General features: G+C 43.6%; 2 protein-coding genes across 2 annotated transcripts in view; both read right to left on the bottom strand.

Annotated features, from left to right (window-relative positions):
* Positions 1-21749, bottom strand: part of LOC109911570 (EMILIN-1) — a 222519-nt gene that overhangs the window by 109288 nt on the left and 91482 nt on the right. The gene's annotated exons all lie outside the window — the stretch shown is intronic.
* The window catches only part of gpn1 (GPN-loop GTPase 1), a 51016-nt gene continuing 41337 nt past the window's right edge, over positions 12071-21749 (bottom strand). Inside the window, exons 10-14 of the mRNA XM_048600906.1 lie at positions 16081-16163; positions 15657-15696; positions 15447-15543; positions 12726-12839; positions 12071-12503 (exon numbers count right to left, since the gene is read on the bottom strand). Of these exons, the coding sequence (XP_048456863.1) occupies positions 12415-12503; positions 12726-12839; positions 15447-15543; positions 15657-15696; positions 16081-16163 (423 nt within the window). The 3' untranslated portion in view covers positions 12071-12414. The remainder of the gene's footprint in view (positions 12504-12725; positions 12840-15446; positions 15544-15656; positions 15697-16080; positions 16164-21749) is intronic.

Genomic DNA, 21749 nt, shown 5'->3' with positions numbered 1-21749 from the left:
CAAAAATAGTAGACTCGCCCACTTTAAGGGCATTTAAATGGTCATTGCATAAACATATGGATGATAATGGAATAGTTTAGGTTAGATGGGCTTCAGTTTGCCTGTACTGCGCTGTAATGTTCTATGTTCTATGTAAATAACTGGATGTCTTTTAGGCAGGTCTAGGGACTATTAAAGGAGGCAAGGCCCCTTTGCATGTTGACCAGGAAGCAATTCCAGGATTCTGCAAGGCCTGCTCAGTGCCTTTTGCCTTGTGGGCAAATGTAGAGGCAGAAATCAGGAAGCTGGACAGTGAAGGAGTCATCAAACCAGCCCAGTTTGTGAAATGGGCAGCACTGGTCATACCGACAGTGAAGCCTGATGAGTCGGTTTGCCTTTGGGGATTTTAAACAAACAGTAAACCGCTTTTTGCAGCTGGATAAATACCAAATCCTTGCATTGAGGATTTATACACAAAGCTGGCAGGGGGCCTGTCCTTCATGAAGCTGGAAATGAGCCATGCATACTTGCAATTGCGGTTAGATGAGGATTTTCAGAAGTATGCTATAGTTAATACCCATAATGGTTTGTACCAATATACAAGACTGCCTTTTGGGGAGTCATCAGCCTGTTCAATTTTAACTTGGACAATGGAGAACACTTTACAAGGTCTACCTCAGGTTGCTATTTACTTCAATGATTTCCTAATAACATGGAAAACTAATAAGGAACACTTGGAGAACTTGGATATAGTGCTAAGCTGTTTTCAAAGGCAGGAGTATGCAGTCCATGGGCCATAAGTATACACAATGCTGTTAGGAAATTCCAGGATTTTAAAACATAGAATTGTACAGCACAGGAATGGGATCTTCAGGCCACAATGTTGTGCTGAACATTATGCTAAATTAAACTAATCCCTTTTACCTGCCCTTGGCCCATATCCCTCCATTTCTTGCATATTCATGCGCTTATCTAAAAATTTCTTAAAGGCCTCTATCATATCTGCCTCCACCATCATCCCTGTAATGTGGCGGCCAGAAATGAATGCAAAATTCTAAGTGCGGTCTAATCAAAGTCTTATAAATCTGCAACATGACATCCTGATTCCTTTACTCAGTAAAGGCAATAAAGGCAAGCATGCCATACACCTTCTTTATCACCCTATCTACTTGCATGGCCACTTTAGGGAGCTATGGACTTGAACCCTAAGTTCCCTCTGTACATCAATACTGTTCAGGGTCCTGACACTAATTTTGACCCAGCAACAGAGAATGAAAAGTGACAAAATTCCACATCAAGATGGAGATCATCTTCCAAAGTTCTATCTATATTCTGGAATTATTCCTGCAGATTGAAATCTAGCAAATGTCATTCCAGTATTTAAGAAAGAAGCAAGAGACAGAACTAAGAACAACAGATCTATTAGCCTTACGTCAGCTGTGTGAAAATGCTAGAATCTTTTATGAAAGAAGTGATATATGGACACTTGGCTAATAAAGCTTGACAAACTTGTTAGGAATTTTTTTGAAGATGTTACAAAATTGATAAAGGAGAGCTGATGAACACAGCATATTTGAATTTTCAGTAGGCTTTTGTTAAAGGAGACTTGTTGCAAAACTTGGGATAGGTGGTAATGTACTGGCATTGATTAATGATTGGCTAACAGACCAAAAAAATGTTGAAATAAATAGGCCATCCTTGTCTTGTTAAACTGAGACCAGTGAGGTAGCACAAGGATCAATACTTGGGGACCCTAGCTGTTAAAAAGTATCTATCAATGATTTGTATGCAGGGATGAACATTTCTATACTTGCAGATTATACAAAGCGAAGTGGGAATATAGCAGATGGAATACTTATGGAAAAATGTGAGGTTATCCACTTTGGGATCCCAATAGTGAGAGGGAGATAGAGGAGCAGATATGTTGGCAAATCATAGAAAGGTGTGAGAGAAACAGGGTTATAGCTGTAGGGGACTTCAACTTTGCTAACATTAACTGGGACTGTCTTAGTGTGAAAAGATCAGAGGGGTGGAATTTTTAACCCTAACTTTATCACATCCAGGAAAGCTTTTAGTGCCAGTACATAGATAGTCCTACAAATGACAGGACAGTGCTATTCCTAATCCTAAGGAATGAAGCTAGTCAAGTGGTTGAAGTTTCAGTGGGCAAATATTTTAGGGATACTGATCATAACTCTAAGCTTCACTGTCACGAAAGAAAGGGATAAGGCTAGTGCAGAAGTACCTAAATTAGGGGAATGCCAATTTCACTATCGTTAGGCAGGATCTGATTAACATTGACTGAGACCAGTTACTTGCAAGTCAATTTACATTTGGAAAGTGAGAGTCTTTTAGAAGTAATATAGTGACAATGTAGGGCTAGCATGTTCCTCTTTGAGTGAAGGGCAAGGGCAACAAGTCCATGGAGCCCTCGATGACAAGAGGTGTCAAGAGTTTGACAAAGGAAAAGGAGGAAGCAGATATCAGGTACAGCGCAATAAAAAAACAGGAGATGCCCTTCAAAAGTACAGCACGTAGGAGTTAGCTTAAAAAGGAAATCAGAAGAGCAAAGAGGGGCCACAAATGTCTTTGGCAGATCGAATCAAGGAAAACTGCAAGGCTTTTTAAATATATTAAGAATAAGACGGTTACCAGGGAAAGAGTGGAGCCTATGAGAGACCAAAGGGGTGACCTGCGTGTGAAACCAGTGGACGTCAGTGAGGTCTTAAATGAATACTTTTCATCTGTGAAGGAAAAAGCAGAGTTTTTGTTTTGAGTTTCGGGTCCGGTGACCCTTCCTCAGAACTCAACTTGAGCTTTTCCAGCAACTTTGTTTTTGTTCCTGATTTACAGCATCCGCTGTTCTTTCGGTTTTTACTTTTCATCTGTATTCACAGAGGAGAAAGACATCATAGCTGGGATTTCAGTTGGAATGGCAAGGTTCTAGATCATATTAAAATTAATAAGGAGAAAGTATTAGCTGTTTTCACAGGCATACAGGTGCATAAATGCCCAGGGCCTGATGAGATGTATCCCAGGCTGCTAGTGGAGCCCAGAGAGGAGATTGCAGGGGTCCTGGTGGAGATATTTAATACCTCACTGGGCACAGGTGAAGTGCCAGAATAGCTAACATAGTTTATTCAATAAGGGCATCAGGGATAGGCCAGGTAATTACAGACTAGTTAGCCTGTACCAGTGATAGGAAAATTATTGGAAAAATCTAAAGGACGGGATCAATCAATATTTGGAAAGGCAGCAATTTGTTAAAGAGATCCTGTCTGACTTACCCAATTGAGTTTTCGAGAAGGAAACTAAATATATTGAAGAGGGTAGTACAGTTGATGTGCTTTACACGCTCTTCATTCAGTAAGACTTTTGACATGGTACCACATGGAAGGCTGATCCAAAATGTAAGAGCCTGGAAAACTGGATCCAAAACTGGCTTACAAAACAGAAATAAAGGGTGAAGGTGGAGGGATGGTTTTGTGATTGGAAGGCTGGGACCCTTGCTGTTTGTCATGTACATTAACAACATGAATATTAATGTAGAAGGTATAATTAGCAGTTTGAAGATGACACAAAAATTGGTGGTTTTGCTCACGGTGAGGAGAATGGTCTCAGGCCACAGTCTGATATTGATCAGCTGGTAAATTGAGCAGGGCAATGGCAGATGGGGTTTGATCCCGATAAATGTGACGTGTTGCATTTTGGGAGGTCTAATAAAGGAAGGATATACAGAACGAATGGTTGGTCTCAGGGACTATTGAGGAACAAAGGACCTTGGTGTACAAATCCATAGATCCCTGAAGGTGGTCAGCACAGGTAAACAGGGTGGGGAAGAAAGCATGTGGGATGCTTGTCTTCATTAGCTGGGTGGTAGAATGTAGGAGCAAGGAAGACTTGTCATAACTTTGTAAAATATTAGTTAGGTTACAGATGGAACAGTGTGTAGTTCTGGTCACCACTCTAAGAGTGTAACTGCACTGGAGTGGGTGCAGAGGAGATTCACCAGGATGTTGCCTGGGATGAAATATCTCAGTTACATGAAGAGACTGAATAGGCTGGGCTTGTTTTTCTTGGAACAGAGGAGACTGAGGGGGATCTGATTGAGGTATCCAAAATTGTGAGAGGAAGAGACAGTATATTGTGAGAATCTCTTCCCCCATGGCAGATGTGTCTAAGATCGGGGGTATAAGTTTAAGGTGAGGAGCAAGTGGTTTAGAGGAGATCTGAGAAAACAAATTTTCACCCAGAGGGTGGTAGATATATGGAACATGCTGCCTGAGTGGGTGGTGGAGGCAGGTACTCTTGCAATGTTGGAGTAGTATTTGGATGAGCACTTAATGTCAGGATAAGGTAGGCTATGGACCAATTGTAGGTAAATGGGATTAAAGTAGTTTGGTGGTTGTAGGTCTGCATAGACATGGTGGGCCAAAAGGCTGTTTCTATGCTGTGTAACTGCAAGAAAAACAGGTATGCAGAGTTTTTCTTAAATAGTCAGAGCTTACAAAGTGTAGATGCATAATGGGGGTCAAAAGTATCCTTGTCTACTGGTCACTGAAGGCCAACAAACAGGTGCAGCAAGCTACAGAATTAGTGCACACTGACTCTCCGAAGAGCTTCCTATCCAGACTCACTGCAGCCCCCAGCCCCACCCCCATCATGGCTAATTCACCTAACCTACACATCCCTGAACACTGTGGGTAATTTAGCACAGCCAATTCACCCAACTTGCACATTTTTGGATGGTGGGAGGAAACTAGAACACCTGGAGGAAACCAACAAAGACACAGGGAGAATGTGCAAACACTGCACAGATAGTTGCCCGAGGCTGGAATTGAACTCGGGTCCCTGGCGCAGTGAGGCAGCAGTGCTAACCACTGTGCCACCGTGCTGCATACATGGGCTAATTCCCAAAGCACAGGAGAGGTAATCTCGCAGACCATGAAGTACAAGGTGATTTTGTTTTGCTGGGGTGAGGGAGCAGTAAAGTCCAGCTCTTCTCTTGATTTTCTGCTTTCCAGTTCCAGACCCTCCAGTGAGAAGGGATCAGAGCAACACCTACTGTTCTCAGACCATCATTACAGTCCAGACTGCTCCTTCTCACCAATTCACAATGAGTGCATCATCCATCTCTGTCTCCTCCTGAGGTCCCCTGAAGTAAGTGCACAACCAATACAATTCACTCATGTGATATAAAAAAAAGGCAAGTGCAACAGATAACAATATCCAACTACAGGACTGAAGACTTGCTCCAGGCAAGCCATTCCAGGACAGCTACAGCACTGTCATCTACTCCACCTGACAAAGGGGCTACGCTCAGAAAGCTTGTGTTTTCAAATAAACCTGTTGGATTACAACCTGGTGTTGTGTGATTTCTGACCTTGTCCACCCCAGTCCAACAGTGGCACCTCCACACCACATCCACTTAACAGCATGGAAAATGTCCCAGTGATGTGTTGTCCACAAAAAGCAGGACAAATCCAATCTGGTTAGTACACTCTCAATCAGAGTAATGGAAGAGGTCGTCGACAGTGGACTTCTGTCAGAATAACCCGAGCTCCAGAGAATGAGAATTTTCTGAAGAAGGGTCCCGACTTGAAACATCAATATTCCTGCTCCTCTGATGCTGCCTGGCCTGCTGTGATCCTCCAGCTCCACACCGTGTTGTTTCCAGAGAATGAGCAAGGTTAATTACCCTGGAAATCAAAGCAGCTTTAGGAAATGCTAGAAATATGAAGCAGTTCTGGCTGCAATTGTGAAGAAAGAGAAACAGTTAATATTCAGGCAGAGAAAAGATTAAGTGAAACTTTGAATAGGGCTAGGGGAGGTGGCAGAAGGTAGGAGGAAGAACTAAAGAGAAGAACTGTCATATTGTGGAAGGTCCAAAATCACACAACACCAGGTTACAGTCCAACAGGTTTGTTGGAAAACTCCAGCACCTCCACATATTGTGGAAGGCAGGAGATGAAAAATTCTAAGGTGCAGGGTCAAAGGAGATGTTAACAGCACAAGTAAACGAGCAAAAGATGAGACAAAAACAAATTGGAGAAACTTAGCCGGTCTGGCAGCATCTGTAGAGAGCAAGTGGAATTAACATTTTGAGTGCAGTGACTTTGCCAGCGCTCTAAAGAAGGGTCACTGGACTTGAAACGTCAACTCTGCTTTCTTTCCACCAATGCTGCTAGACCTGCTGAATTTCTCCAGCAATTTCTGCTTTTGTTTCAGATTTCCAGCATCTCTAGTTCTTTGTGTTACCTTGAGCAAAAGATGTGCCTAAATGAGATGCAGATGCCGCAAACAGCTGAACTCAAAGACAGGAAATTTAGAAAGGAAGGAGAAAAATTTGGAACTAACTGGAGGCAGAGGTTATCTTGAATTGTTGAACTCAGTATCGGCTGTCAAGTGCCAGATTTAAAGATGAGATGCTATCCATCAAGCTTGCAGCAAGCTTCAGTGGAACACAGTACTGGGTTAAAGGGAGAGGGCCCAGAAGTGGGAACTAAAATGACAAGCAATTGAAAGCTCAGGGCCATAATTTCAGTAGTCATGCAGTTTGTGTTTGATTTCCCTGCCCCAGATAGAGAGAAGTCACATTGTGACTAGTAAACAGTGTACTAAATTGGAAGTAGTATAGTTAAATCACAGCTTCATTTTGGAGGAGTGTTTGGAGACTTAGATGGAGTAAAAAAAAAAGGAAATAGAATGGTTCCAACTGAAATTCCACCAGTAGTATTTCAGATATCTCCCAGACATTCCTTAAGCTGGTGTTCTTGCCTCAGTCTGAGGCCACATGTAGGAGTCATGTGTCACCACGTGCCACCTCTCAAATATTGTGTTTAAGCGGCATCAACTCTCTCTGTCAAAACTGTCCCCCAGTCTGCAGTTATACAAACATGTAAATTTGGAAAAGCAAGCCACTCAGCCATACAAGCCTGCTCCACTATTTAATAAGATTTCTGCTGATCAGTTTGTGCTTCAAATCCTACATTCCCATCCATCCCGGTGACCTTTGGTTGCCCACAAGAATAATATGCCTTAAAACTACTGAATGACCCCATTTACACTAGCTTCTGAGGCAGTGTTACAAAGTTGCACAACCTTAGAAAAAAAATGCCCTTATTTCTGTCTTGAAAGGGCAACAACTAGTTTTTAAATAGTGTCCCCTAATTCAGCAAAAGTAAACATCCTTTCCATGTCTACCCTAACACAACCTTTTAGGATGTTATACACTTCAATCAAGTCACTATCATTCTAGTAAACTCCAGTGGAAAAGAGAACAGAATTTGCTGGAAAAGCTCAGCAGGTCTGGCAGCATTTGTGGTCAGAAATCAGAGTTAACGTTTTGGGTCCAGTGACCGTTCTCTGAACTGATGAACGGTCACTCGACCCGAAACGTTAACTCTGATTTCTGTCCCCAGATGCTGCCAGACCTGCTGAGCTTTTCCAGCAATTTCTGTTTTTGTTTCTGATTTACAGCATCCGCAGTTCTTTCAGGTTTTTATCCAGTGGAAACAAGCCCAGCTTGTGCAATCTATCCTAAGATAACCCACTCATTCCAAGTATCAATCTAGTAAACCTCACCTAATAAGCCTCCACACACTGACACGCTTCCTTAGATAAGGAGACCAAAATGCACACAGTATTCAAGCTGTGGTCTCACCAATGCTTTGTTTAACTGTATTATAACATCATCTTTTTATGTTTTAACGTATTACTTTTAACTTATTCTGTTATTTTCCTACTTTAAACTATGAAAGACATTAGTGTTAACCATTACCTCATTTCTTTATTTTTCTACTTATTCTATGAAGTAATGCTTAACTTTTTAACTCCCGTTTCTCTCACTGCTACGTACCTACATTTTTTTGTACCTTGGTACCTAAGATGGCGCCATTATACACTTTTCACTGTACTTCTGTACTTGAGTACACATAGAACATAGAACATTACAGTGCAGTACAGGCCCTTCGGCCCTCGATGTTGCGCCGACCTGTGAAACCAATCTGAAGCCCATCTAACCTAAACTATTCCATTATCATTCATATGTTTATCCAATGACCATTTAAATGCCCTTAAAGTTGGCGAGTCTACTACTTTTGCAGGCAGGGCATTCCACGCCCTTACTACTCTCTGAGTAAAGAACCTACCTCTGACATCTGTCCTATATCTATCACCCCTCAATTTAAAGCTATGTCTCCTCATACTAGCCATCGCCATCCAAGGAAAAAGGCTCCCACTGTCCACCCTATCTAATCCTCTGATCATCTTGTATGTCTCTATTAAGTCACCTCTTAAACTTCTTCTCTCTAACAAAAACAGCCTCAAGTCCCTCAGCCTTTCATCATAAGACCTTCCCTCCATACCAGGCAACATCCTGGTAAATCTCCTCTGCACCCTTTCCAATGCTTCCACATCCTTCCTATAATGCGGTGACCAGAACTGTACACAATACTCCAAGTGCAGCCGCACCAGAGTTTTGTACAGCTGCAACATGACCTCATGGCTCCGAAACTCAATCCCTCTACCAACAAAACCTAACATACCGTATGCCTTCTTAACAAAGCTATCAACCTGGGTGGCAACTTTCAGTGATCTATGCACATGGACACTGAGATCTCTCTGCTCATCCACACTACCAAGAATCTTACCATTAGCCCAGTACTCTGCATTCCTGTTACTCCTTCCAAAGTGAATCACCTACACATGACAATAAAATCTAAATCCAAAAAGTAAACCTAAATCTACATGTTTAATTCCTCTCATTGTAAAGCAAAACATACCAATAGTCTTAATTACTTGCTGTATTTGAATATAAATTACAGAGCTGTGGTCGTTCCCACCCTCGTATATGGCTCTGAGAAGTGGACTGTCTACAGCTGACATCTCAAGGCGCTGAAGCAGTACCACCATCACCTACGCAAGATCCTGCGAATCCGCTGGGAAGAAAGACACATCAACATCAGCATTCTCAACCAGAACGACATCCCCAGCATTGAGACACTGACCACCCTCCATCAGCTATGATGGGTTGGACACGTCATCTGCATGACCGACATGAGACTCCCCAAGCAGTGCTCTACTCCCAGCTTCGAAACTGCAGGCAAGCCCCAGGTGGACAGAGGAAATGCTTCAGCAATACCCTCAAGGCCTCACTGGCAAAGTGCAGCATTCCCACAGACACCTGGGAATCACTGGCCCAAGACAGTCCAAACTGGAGAAGGAGTATCTGGGAAGGTGTCAAGCACCTTGAGACTTGCAGTCGGGAAAAAAAAATGGAAGCCTGGCAAAAACAGCCAAAGCAGCGCACTGACACACCAATGCCCCACCTACTCATTCCCACGATCACTACCTGCCCCAAGTGTAACAGAACCTGCGGTAACTGTATCGGTGTGTACAGTCATCTAAGGACTCATCCTGAGAGTGGAAGAGGATCATCCTTGTCTCCAAGGGACCACCGATGACGATGAATATTAACTTTTTGCGACTTACGCACTAGAACACCCAGACCCCTTCTCCAGCTGTGAATTCTGCAGCTATTCTGTTTAAAATTTAAAAGCTTTTTAAAATTCTTCCTGCCAAAGTAAACAATTCACATTCTCCCATGTTATACTCCATCTGCCAAACTTTTACTACCTCATTCAACATATCTACATCCATTTTCAACTTATGTGCCCAACACACTTTCCTGCATGTTTTTGTGTCATCTACAAATTTATCATCCCTTATGTAAGTCATTAATATAAACTGTAAAAATCTTATGCCCCAGCACAGGCCCATCTCATCAGATAGCTTTTTGTTAAAGTATCAGGTGTGAAAGATTACACACTTCAACAACTCACAGGACACCCATTCGATCCTACTACACCTTCACTCCTCTCCAAGCCTAGTCCTTCCTCCAATTGTACTTTTAGCCATGTATTCATGATATTCTCTAACTCAGAATGATATGTTATCAACAAAGCCCTCCACTTCATCCCCTTAACACCCCTTCCATCCTTAAGGAATTAAGCTTGGCACAATGCTTAACTTCGCTTTTTACCTTTGTGTACGCTTCATCCCTAACTCAAAAGGGAACTTTAACCCATCTCAATCTTTCCCTCTCGCCCCTCATCTTCTCCCGATCTTTCCATTAGGAATGCCTGCATGACATCAACTGTCTCAATTTGCCTGCTTCCCTCTAATCTGTCCCCCTTAAAACTTGCTGCTTTCTGTTCTCTCAAGTCCAAACTTTCCATCACCTTCCTAGACATTACCAATGACCACAAACTGAACTGTCTACGTAGATATTCACCAACATTCCTCTGACAGTGCTTTCAAGACCCTGAAGAAAGACAAGGGCAGTAGATACATGGAGTGTGGTTAGACCTCACCAGAGTACTGTGTACAATTTTGGTCTTTTTATCTCAGGTAAGATATTATTGACAAGGAGGGAAAGCGGAGGTTCGTGAGACTTGTTCCTGGGATGCTGGGTCTGTCCTTTGAAGAGAGATTGGGGATCTCCTGCGTTTTGAAGAATCAGAGATGATCTCATTGAAACCTACAAATTACTTAAACGGATAGGCAGGGTAGATGCAGGTAAGATGATTCCTCTGACTGGGGAGTCTAGAACCAGGGAGTACAAAAATGAAGATAATATCACGAAGGCCGCAATGACAGGAAATCTTTTTATTCAGATGGTGAACCTTTGGAATTTTCTACCCCAGAGGTCTATGGAAACTCAGTTTCTGAGTACATCTAGAAGTAGTAATTGATAGATTTTTGATTACCAGTGCCATACTGGGCTATAAGGATAGAGTGGGTATTCGCATTAAATGTTCAATTAGGCCTGGTCATATTGCATGGTGAGGATGGCTCGATGGGCTGATTAGCCTACTCCTGTTCCTATGTGGACAGAGAGATAAGGTGATTGAGTAGTCATATGGGTCACACCTTTATTAGTCAAGCATTGAATACAAGAGCAAGGTGGTTATGATGGAGCTTGTATATAATGGTAGACCCCATGTGGAGTAGTGTGTGCAATTTTGGTTGCCACACTATAGGAAAGATGTGACTGCACTGAAGGGGATGCACTACAGTTTCACCAGGATGTTACCTGGGCTGGAGCATTTCAGCTATAAAGGGAGGCTAGAATGCCTGAGGTCGTTTTCCTTGGAGCAGAGAACGCTGAGGGGGATTTGATTGAGGTATACAAAATTTTGAGGGGCATGGATAGAATAGACAGTAACAGCCTTTCCCATTTATAGTGGAATCAATAACTAAGGGGCACAATTTTAAGGGAAAAGACAGAAGACTTTAGAAAGGACTTTTCTCCCCCTACTCAGGGTTACATAGGAACAGGTGTAGGCCATTCAGCCCTTTGATCCTGTTCCCCCATTCAATGAGATCATAGCTGATCTGTGGCCTAACTCCACTTACTTTCCTTTGGCTCATAGCTCTTAATACCTTTGTTTAACAAAAAAATATAAAAACGTACGATTGTGGGTATCTGGAAGGGTGGTAGCAGTGGGAATTATGAGACCTTTTAAAATTAAAGCATTATAAATGAACACTTGAAAGGCTGTGGCAACAGGCCAACTGCTAGAAAATGGGATGAGAATACTTGTTTGATGACCAGCACACACACACATCTCCTCCTCCTGCTCGGCCTGCTGTGTTCATCCAGCTCTACACCTTGTTATCACACACACACAAAATTAGCTGAAGGATCTCTTTCTACTCTGTAAAAATTCTGACATTGTGACACCACCACCTGCATATTCCCCTTCAAGCTGCACACATTCCTGACTTGAAAATATAATGTTGATCCTTCAGTGTTGCTGGATCAAAATCCTGAAATTTCCTCCCTAACACCATGATGAATGGATCCACATCGCCCCACCCCTAAAAATCCTCAAACCCAGCATTCAACATTGTATAGCCTGAAAGTGTTGAAATAAAACGCACCTCTGTCTTAACATCCTCTGTGTTCCTGCTGGCCATTTGGTAATGCCAGCACCTACACACGACACCACACTGGCTGTCTCACCGCTGAGACTCATGTGTCCTCTTACCCTCCATCCATGGACAAAGAATGGAAATTCTTGCATCATTACTGAAATAAAACTTTTATTTCTTAAATAAATATCCCAAAATCCATGATTTGACTTCTCTCTTGTCTAAGTTCACAAATGTCAGTCAAAGAAGATGATAGCGCCCAGTTTGAGGGAGGGGACAGGAAGCAGACTGTCCACACTGGATCCAGGTAGCTTGACCTATACAGCTTGAGGAACAGACTTTTGTTCGGAGTCAGCAGTTCCAACATGATTCTGAGCTAGAAACCGCAGGACCCCACTGGCGAGCAGAAGGGTCACATCAGAGGCACAGGTGGGTGATCATATTCAGTCAGGGTGACTCTTCCTGGCTTGGCATCATGTTCCAATCATCCACCTCCTCTCATTCATTGGTGGTGGTGGTGTAGTTCTTGCGCTTTCTCTGCTCCAGGTATCTTCGGAAGGCAGGTTCTTCACTTTGTTCTTCTGCCTCTGCTCACCAAAAGAAGACAGTCAGACTGACTTCATAATGAACACAGGAAGATAACTAGACAGTTCCTGAACCCAAACCAGAACACCATCTGAGACATGGCATTTCACAGGTAATGCCTCTCTACAGACTGCCCAACAGCCCATTCCTTCCCCTAATTCCTCCCTATCACACCACTACGTCAACCTCACGCTTGATGACTACTCCCTGATTTTGCTTCTTACTTTGATGATCCAAGTCATCAGTGTCTGAATCCACTTCCTCGTCCTCCTCATCAATGATGCCACGGGTCAGGATCAGGGCCGATGGTCCTTCCTCCACATCACGCTGCTCATCCACTAGGAACAAAGGGCACAATCAGTAGTAGATGCACACACCTCATGCCAGGTGCTCTCCCTGAAACAGCTGCCCAACACCTTGGCACAATCCTAGTACCAACTCTCACACCAGAAACATTCAGACACAACGACAACCATCAGCAGCTGAAAAAGCATGAAGTGGGGATTGGGTGTGAAAGAGACAGTGACAGATCAAGAGAGGGGGAATAGATGCTAAAGAGAGAGCACAAGCGAAGTGGGGGATGCATGGGGAGGGGAAATATGGATTGGAAGCAAAGAAACGTGGCAAGAAGGAAGAATGAGTGGCAGAGAAAGGGTGAGAGATGTGGGGTTGAGTGGTGAGTGACAGGGTTATATAGACCAATTTCCATCCCGTTTATCCATCTGTCATTGTACCTCATATGGCCTTGCCCCTCTCCTTCACTGATATGACCATGTGATTATTTCATTGTATCATTTACTCTCCACATCAGCCATCCTCCTTCCAAATCTACTTCATTTATATTTGACCCTGGGGAAAATGACAGCTGCCTCTCAAAAACTATGTTCATCTTTCCCAAAACTCCATGGTTGAGTGCCTCCAACCTGGATTACGAACAACAAACAAAGAACAGTGCAGCACAGGAACAGGCCCTTCAGTCCACCATGCCCACACTGACACATGATGCCTTTCTAAAGTAAAACTTTTGCCTCTGGGCCGTATTCCTCTATTCCCTGTCTTTTCGTCTATCTGTGAAGATGCCTCTTAAATGTAACTCTCGTATCTGCTTCTACCTGCTCCTTTGGCAGCACATTCCAAGCACTTAGCACCTTCTGTGTAAAAATCTTACTTCTCACATTCTTTTAAATTTACCCCCTTTTACCTTAAACCCATGTCCCCCTGTAATTGACATTTCTACTCTGGGGAAAAAACTCCAACTATCCATTCTATGCACACCACTCATAATTTTGTAAACTTCTATCAGGTTGCCCCTCATCTTCAACATTCAAGTGAAAACAAACCAAGTTTGCCCAATCTCTCCTCATAGCTAATACCCACCAAACCGGGCAACATCCTGGTAAACCATTTCTGTATCCTCTCCAAAGCCTCCACATCTTTCTTCAAAGCTAAAAACCTTCCTGACCACCTCATTCACTTGTGTTGCCACTTTCAGGGAACTGTGGGGACTCCTACACCCAGATCCCTCTGTATGTTAATGCTTCGAAGGGCATTATAACCATTTACTGTATACTTCCCTCCTGCATTAGGTCTTCCAAAATACATCACCTTGCATTTGCCCAGGTTAAATTCCATCTGCCATTTCTCTGCACGAGTCTCCAGCCTCTTTCTTTCCTGATGTATCCTCATCACTACCTGCAGCTCCTCCAATCTTTGTGTCATTTGCAGACTTACTAATCAGACCATCTACATTCTCCTCCAAATCATTTATATAGGTTACAAACAACAGGGTTCCCAGCACTGATCCCTGCAGAACACCACTGGTTACAGATCTCCAATCAGAAAAAGACACTTTCACTGCTCCTCTTTGCCTTCCATGACTGAGCCAGTTCCAGAACCATCTTATCAGCTCACTGCTAATCCCATGTGACTTCACCTTCTGTATCCGCCTTATCAAAGGCCTTGCTAAAGTCCATGTAGACAACATCCACCACCCTGCCCTTAATCACTTCCTCAAAAGACTCAACAAAGTTAATGAGACATGACCTTCCCCAAACAAAGCCATGCTGCCTATTGCTATTAAGTCTACATTTTTCCTAATGTGAGTAAATCCTGTCCCTAAGAATCTTCTCCAACAATTTCCCTACTACTGATGTAAGGCTCACAGGCCTGCAATATCCCTTAATCCTGCTGGCCAAGGACATTTCATGACCCCTTTTAGCCCTCCTAACTTTGAAAAAAAAAGTTCTTTCCTGCTTTCTTTATATTCTTTGAGGGCTCTATCCATCTTCAGTTTCCTAAACCTTACAAATGCTTCCTTATTCTTTTTGACCAATCTCACAATTTCCCTTGTCATCCAAGGTTCCCAAATCTTGCCATCCTTATCCTTCATGTTCTCAGGAACATGCTTGTCCTGAATTCTAATCAACTGGCTTTTAGAAGACTTCCACATGTCAGATGTGGAAGTACCCTCAAACAGCTGACCCCAAACTACATTCCCCAGGTCCTGCCTATTGTTGTTGCAGTTAGCCTTTCCCCAGTTTAGTACTTTCACCTGAGCACTACTCTTATCTTTAACCATAAGTAACTTAAAATTGTGGTCACTGTTCCAAAAGTGTTCCCCCACTGGAACTTCAATCACCTGGCCAGGCTCATTCCCCAGTACTACATCTAGCATGGCCCCCTTCCCTATTTGGACTATTTATATACTGTTTCAAAAAAGCCACCCTGGACACAACCAACAAATACCTCACAATCTAAGCCCCTGGCAGTAAGTAAGTCCCAGTCTATATTACCCACCACAACAACCCTGTTTTTATGTTCCTGCTGTCCTGTCAAAATGGCTCTTAAAATCACAAATGTGTTTCTTTTGGTAGACAATCCCTCCTTGTGCGTTCACTTCAACATGATTCACCACAACATCCTCCTCATTTCCTAGACCTACTTACCATTAGCATGAACGTGGCTGGAATCCATGGCAACATCCCCCATGTCCCTCCGTAACTGCTCCAGCTGCTCCTCTTTCTTCTTCATCTCTGCCTCAGCCTGGAACACAGCAGAGAACCATGGATTAAGTAGACTCAGGGAGGGGCCCATGAAGGAAAAGGTGCAAAATGAAGGGAATAGGCCCTGCTCTCTATGTAGAGCAGATCACTCACCAGATCCTGTCGCAGTCTCTCATAATGTGGTCGATATTCACTGTAGGGAGAGGAACAGAGTTTAAATAACCAACAACACAATCCATTGCCTATCAGAATAAAACCAGAATCTCCCCCCAGTGCGCGCACACACAAACAACTCCTGTACGCCTCTCATGCACAGACACCCTCTTTATCCAAAGTCATAACATCACTTCCCTATTATCCATCACATAAAGACAGTCCTTACAACCCAGGTCAGAGGGAGCTCCAGCAACACACCCTCGGCCTAACATTTTCCAGGTTTAGACACCCAAATACCCAGGCCCAAGTTTGCACCTTGGACCTCCCTAGATGTATGGAGTTTAGGACCCCATCCCTGAGTAGGGTTACTGCTTCTTCTCAATCTCATCAACACCCAACCAAATATCATCTCTGTGCTCACGTTTCATACTCAGCCGCAGCATCAGCAACCTGCTGGAGAAAGCCATCCATCCCAGTGCCGTCCACTGCCGAAACCCCGACCACCTGATAGAAACAACAGGAGTTAGAGGACAGTCGAGAGGCCAAAAGTTAAACAAAGAACAAAGAACAAAGAACAAAGAAAATTACAGCACAGGAACAGGCCCTTTGACCCTCCAAACCTGTGCCGATCCAGATCCTCTGTCTAAACCTGTCGCCTATTTTCCAAGGATCTGTATCCTTCTGCTCCCTGCCCATTCATGTATCTGTCTAGATACATCTTAAATGACGCTATCGTGCCTGCCTCTACCACCTCTGCTGGCAAACGTGTTCCAGGCACCCACCACCCTTTGTGTAAAGAACTTGCCACGCATATCTCCATTAAACTTTTCCCCTCTCACCTTGAAATCGTGACCCCTAGTAATTGAGTCCCCCACTCTGAGAAAAAGCTTCTTGCTATCCACCCTGTCGATACTTCTCAGGATTTTGTAGACCTCAATCAGGTCCCCCCTCAACCTCCATCTTTCTAATGTAAATAATCCTAATCTACTCAACCTCTCTTCATAGCTAGTGCCCTCCATACCAGGCAACATCCTGGTGAACCTCCTCTGCACCCTCTCCAAAGCATCCACATCCTTTTGGTAATGTGGTGACCAGAACTGTACGCAGTATTCCAAATGTGGTCGAACCAAAGTCCTATACAACTGTAACATGACCTGCCAACTCTTGTACTCAATACCCCATCCGATGAATGAAAGCATGCCGTATGCCTTCTTGAACATTCTATCGACCTGCGTTGCCACCTTCAGGGTACAATGGACCTGAACACCCAGATCTGTGTGTGTGTGAATTTTTCCCAGGGCTTTTCCATTTACCCTATAGTTCGTTCTTGAATTGGATCTTCCAAAATGCATCACCTCGCATTTGCCTGGATTGAACTCCATCTGCCATTTCTCCGCCCAACTCTCCAATCTATCTATATTCTGCTGCATTCTCCCACAGTTCCCTTCACTATCTGCTACTCCACCAATCTGAGTGTCATCTGCAAACTTGCTAATCAGGCCATCTATACCTTCCTCCAGAGTATTTATGTATATCACAAACAACAGTGGTCCCAATGCGGATCCCTGTGGAACACCACTGGTCACAGTTCTCCATTTTGAGAAACTCCCTTCCACTATAACTCTGTCTCCTGTTGCCCAGCCAGTTCTCTATCCATCTAGCTAGTACACCCTGGACCCCATGCGACTTCACTTTCTCCATCAGCCTACCATGGGGAACCTTATCAAACGCCTTATTGAAGTCCATGTATACGATATCCACAGCCCTTCCCTCATTGATCAACTTTGTCACTTCCTCAAAGAATTCTATCTAGTTGGTAAGACATGATCTTCCCTGCACAAAACCATGCTGCCTATCACTAATAAGCCCATTTTCTTTCAAATGTAAATAGATCCTATCCCTCAGAATCTTCTCCAGCAGCTTCCCCACCACTGACGTCAGGCTTACCAGTCTGTAATTACCTGGATTATCCTTGCTACCCTTCTTAAACAAGGGGACAACATTAGCAATTCTCCAGTCCTCCGGGACCTCACCCGTGCTCAAGGATGCTGCAAAGATATCTGTTAAGGCCCCAGCTATTTCCTCTCTTGCTTCCCTCAGAAACCTAGGATAGATCCCATCTGGACCGAGGGACTTGTCCACCCTAATGCCTTTTAGAATACCCAACACTTCCCCCCTCCTTTTGCCGACTTGACCTAGAGTAATCAAACATCTATCCCTAACCCCAACATCCGTCATGTCCCTCTCCTCAGTGAATACCGTTAGTCCACCCTCACCTCCCTATACCAGGGTAATATCACATACTAACACAATATTTAACGAGGGGAGAGAGAGGTTTACTGCAGAGCCGGATCCCACAACAGAATTATCAGCAAAGCTCACTGGACAGCAAAGAATTGATTCGTGGCTCCTCCCTTTATTCAGTACTGCTCATTATTGTAGAATCTAACAGACTACATGGAGGCCATTTGGCTCACCATGACTATCCCAGCTCCTTAAGCATGCTATGCAGTCAGTACAACTCCCAGGTACAAGACAGATAGGAGGAGTAGGCCATACACAGCCTGACAGGCCTGACCTGCCATTCATCATTACCCCGGCTAACTTCAGGCTTTAACTCCACACTGCCATCCACTCCCTCATCCTCTCATTTCTAATACCCTAATTTCTGCCTAAACCCAGAAATACAATCAATTATGTAGCATCCACTGTGATCCCTATTCCTCATCTCACTCTGTGCGACCACAAAATCTGTTTCTGCTGGCACATACCCAATCATAACTAAGCCAGCTTCCTGCTCCGGTAATTAACCTACTCTGGACACTTTCATTTGATCCTGCCATTACCAGTTTCTGTTAAATGAGGTTTCTTAACTAGCTTTCTAAACTTGCAACTCAGATTCTGACCATTGACCTAAATTATAGCTCAAGAAAAACCTAGAAGATTGGAAAACTGCTAATGTAACATTTTTATTTATAAAGGAAGGGAGACAAAAATCAGGTTAATTACAGGCCAGTTAGTTTAGAACCAAGAACAGTACAGCACAGGAGTAGGCCCTTTGACGCAACAAGACCATGGTGACACATGATGCCTTTCTAAATTAAAAACTTTTTCCCTCTCTGCAGTCCATATTCCCTGCCTATTCACGTATCTATCAAGATGCCTCTGCTACTGTATCCGCCTCCAGTATCTCCTCTGGCAGCACACTCCAGGCACTTAACACCTTCCGTGATATAAACATATCCACTTTTACCTTAAATCTATATCCCCTTATATTTGACATTTCTACCCCAGGAAAAAGACTTCGACTATCTATTCAATCCATGTCTCTCATTATTTTGCACGTTTCCAGCAGGTCGCCTCTCATCCTTCAATGTTCAAATCAGAACAAACCAAGTTTGTCTAATCTCTCTTCATAGTTAATACCCTCCAAACCCGGCACCATCCTGGTAAACTGCTTCTGTACCCTCTCCAAAGCTTCCATATCTGTTGCTGGGAAATGTAATTATAAAGGAAGTAACAGCAGAGCATTTAGAAACCCGGGTAACAATCCAGCAGCATTAGCACAGCGTCATAAAAAGGAATCAAGCCTGACAAATTCATTATAGGTCTCTGAGCTAACAAGGAGAGATAAAGGGTATCAGTTGATGTAATATATTTAGATTTCCAAAGGTATTCGATAATTACTGCAAATAAGAGTACTTATTAATTAGATAAGAGCCCATAGTATTGGGGGCAGTACACTAGAATAGATTGAGGAACAAAAATAGAAAATTGCTGGAAAAGCTCAGCAGATCTGGCAGCACCTGTGGAGAGAAATCAGAGTTAATACTTCATGTCGAGTGACCCTTATTCAGAACACAATAGATTGAGGATTGGCTAACTAACAGAAGTCAAAGAATTGGAATAAGGAAGGCATTTTCAGAGGGCAACCTGTAACTACTAGTCTTTATAGGGCACGTAGCTTGGAGCAGCTGTCAGACATGGGAGTCCAAAACTGCACTTCCTCAAGGCATTTGGGGCGTGAGCAGTAGCAGTTCTATTTCACTATAATCTGTAACCTTATGTCTTGACATAGTCCTCACATTAGGCCTTCATAGTGAAGCTACAAAACAAACTTCCATTATAGACCGAACAGCAAAAGCAGTAAATTATAGAAAGAAAGAAGTAGTCCCAGAACAAAGGATCAGATCAAAGTCCTGTCACATCCAGTCATGACGGTCGTATTAAATGACAGAGTAGGCTCAAGGTTGCTGAATTGCCTATTCCTGATCCTAGTTCTTATCTATCTATCTAACCCTGATGGATGGTAAACAATTCAATGACCTACTGAAGAAGTAAGCTCCCATCGTTAATGATGGGGGAGCCCTGCACAATACAAAAGGCAGGACTGAAGCATGTGCATCTCTCCCCTCCCCTGATACTCCGTATCGCAGATGCCAGTCTTCAGCAAACGCAATACACACTGCATGATGTCAAAAAACAGTTGAAGGCACTGGATACTGAGAAGGCTGCAGATTCCAAATATATTCAGGTGATAATACTGAAGACTTGTGCTTCAGAACTAGCCACATCCCTAGCCAAGCTGTATCACTGTATCTACAGGAACGGCGTTTACCTGGCAATATGGAAAATTGCCCATTTATGTTCCGAACAAAAAGCAGAACAAACTCAATCCATCTAATTACCGTCCTGTTAGTCTAAGTTTGAACATCAGCAAGTGATGGACGGTGTGGACAGTGCGCATTGCTGGCATTGATAAGGTGGTGGTTAGCTGCCTTCTTCAACTGTTGAAGTCTACCTGCTGTGGGTTGACCAGAATGTCCTAATGGAGGGAATTCTAGGATTTTGACCCAGTGACAATGAAGGAATGGAAAAATATTCCTAAATCAGGATGGTGAGTGGCTTAGAGGGGAACTTGCAGGTGGGGATGTTCCTATGTATTTTTTACCCTTGTCTTTCTAGAGGGATGTGGTCATGGGTTTGGAAGGCGCTAAGGATCTTTGGTGAATTTCTGCAGTGCATCTTACAGATAGTACACACTCTGAGCATCAGTGGTGGAGGGAATGGATGTTTGTAGATGTGGTGCCAATAAGCAGGCTGCTCCATCCTGGATGGTGTCAAGCTTGGAACTTTACCCATCCAGGCAAGTGGGGAGTATTCCAACACACTCTTGACTTGTGCCTTGTCGATGCTGGACAAGCCTGGGGCGTCAGGAGGTGAGTTACTCACCACAGTATTCCTAGCCTCTGACTTGTAGCCACTATGTTTATGTGGTGAGTGCAGTTGAGTTTCTGATCATGGTAACTCCAGGGATGCTAACATGATTGAATGTCAAGAGGCAGTGGTTAGATTGTCTCTTATTGGAGATGGTCGTTGCCTGGCATTTGTGTGGCGTGAATGTTACTTGCCACTTCTCAGCCCAAAACTGGATATTATCCAGATTTTGCTGAATTTGAACATGGACTGTTTCAGTATCTGAGGAGTCACAAATGATGCCGAACATTGTGCAATCATCAGTTAGCATCCCCACTTCTGACCTTATGAGGAGGGAAGGTCATTGACAAAGCAGCTGAAGATGGTTGGGGCCTAGGACACGACCCTCAGGAACTCCTGCAGAGATGTCCTGGAGCTGAGATGGCCGACCTCCAACAATCACGACCATCTTCCTATGTGTCAGGTATGGCTCCAACCAGCTGAAAGTTTGCCCCTTGATACCCGTTTATTCCAGTTTTGCTCGGGCTCCTTGATGTCACACTCAGTCAAATGCAGCTTTAATGTCAAGGACTGTCACTGTCACTGTCACCTAATCTCTGGACGATTGCTGCAAATGCTTCAGCCTTATCTTTTGCACTAATGTACTGAGCTCTTCCATCATTGAGGATGGGGATATTTGTAGACCCTCCTCCTCCAGTAAGTTGTTTAATTGCCTCCCACCATTCATCACTGGATGTGGCATGATTGCAGAGCTTAGATCTGATCTGTTGGTTGTGGGATCGCTTAGCTCTGTCTATCACTTGCTGCTTATGCTGTTTGGCACACAGGTGGTCTTGTTTGGTAGCTTCACCAAGTTGAGACCTCTTTTTTTTA

The sequence above is a fragment of the Rhincodon typus genome, chromosome 9 (genome assembly GCF_021869965.1).
Source record: "Rhincodon typus isolate 14 chromosome 9, sRhiTyp1.1, whole genome shotgun sequence".
Lineage (NCBI taxonomy): Eukaryota > Metazoa > Chordata > Chondrichthyes > Orectolobiformes > Rhincodontidae > Rhincodon > Rhincodon typus.
This window is presented reverse-complemented; position numbering and strand designations above follow the sequence as displayed.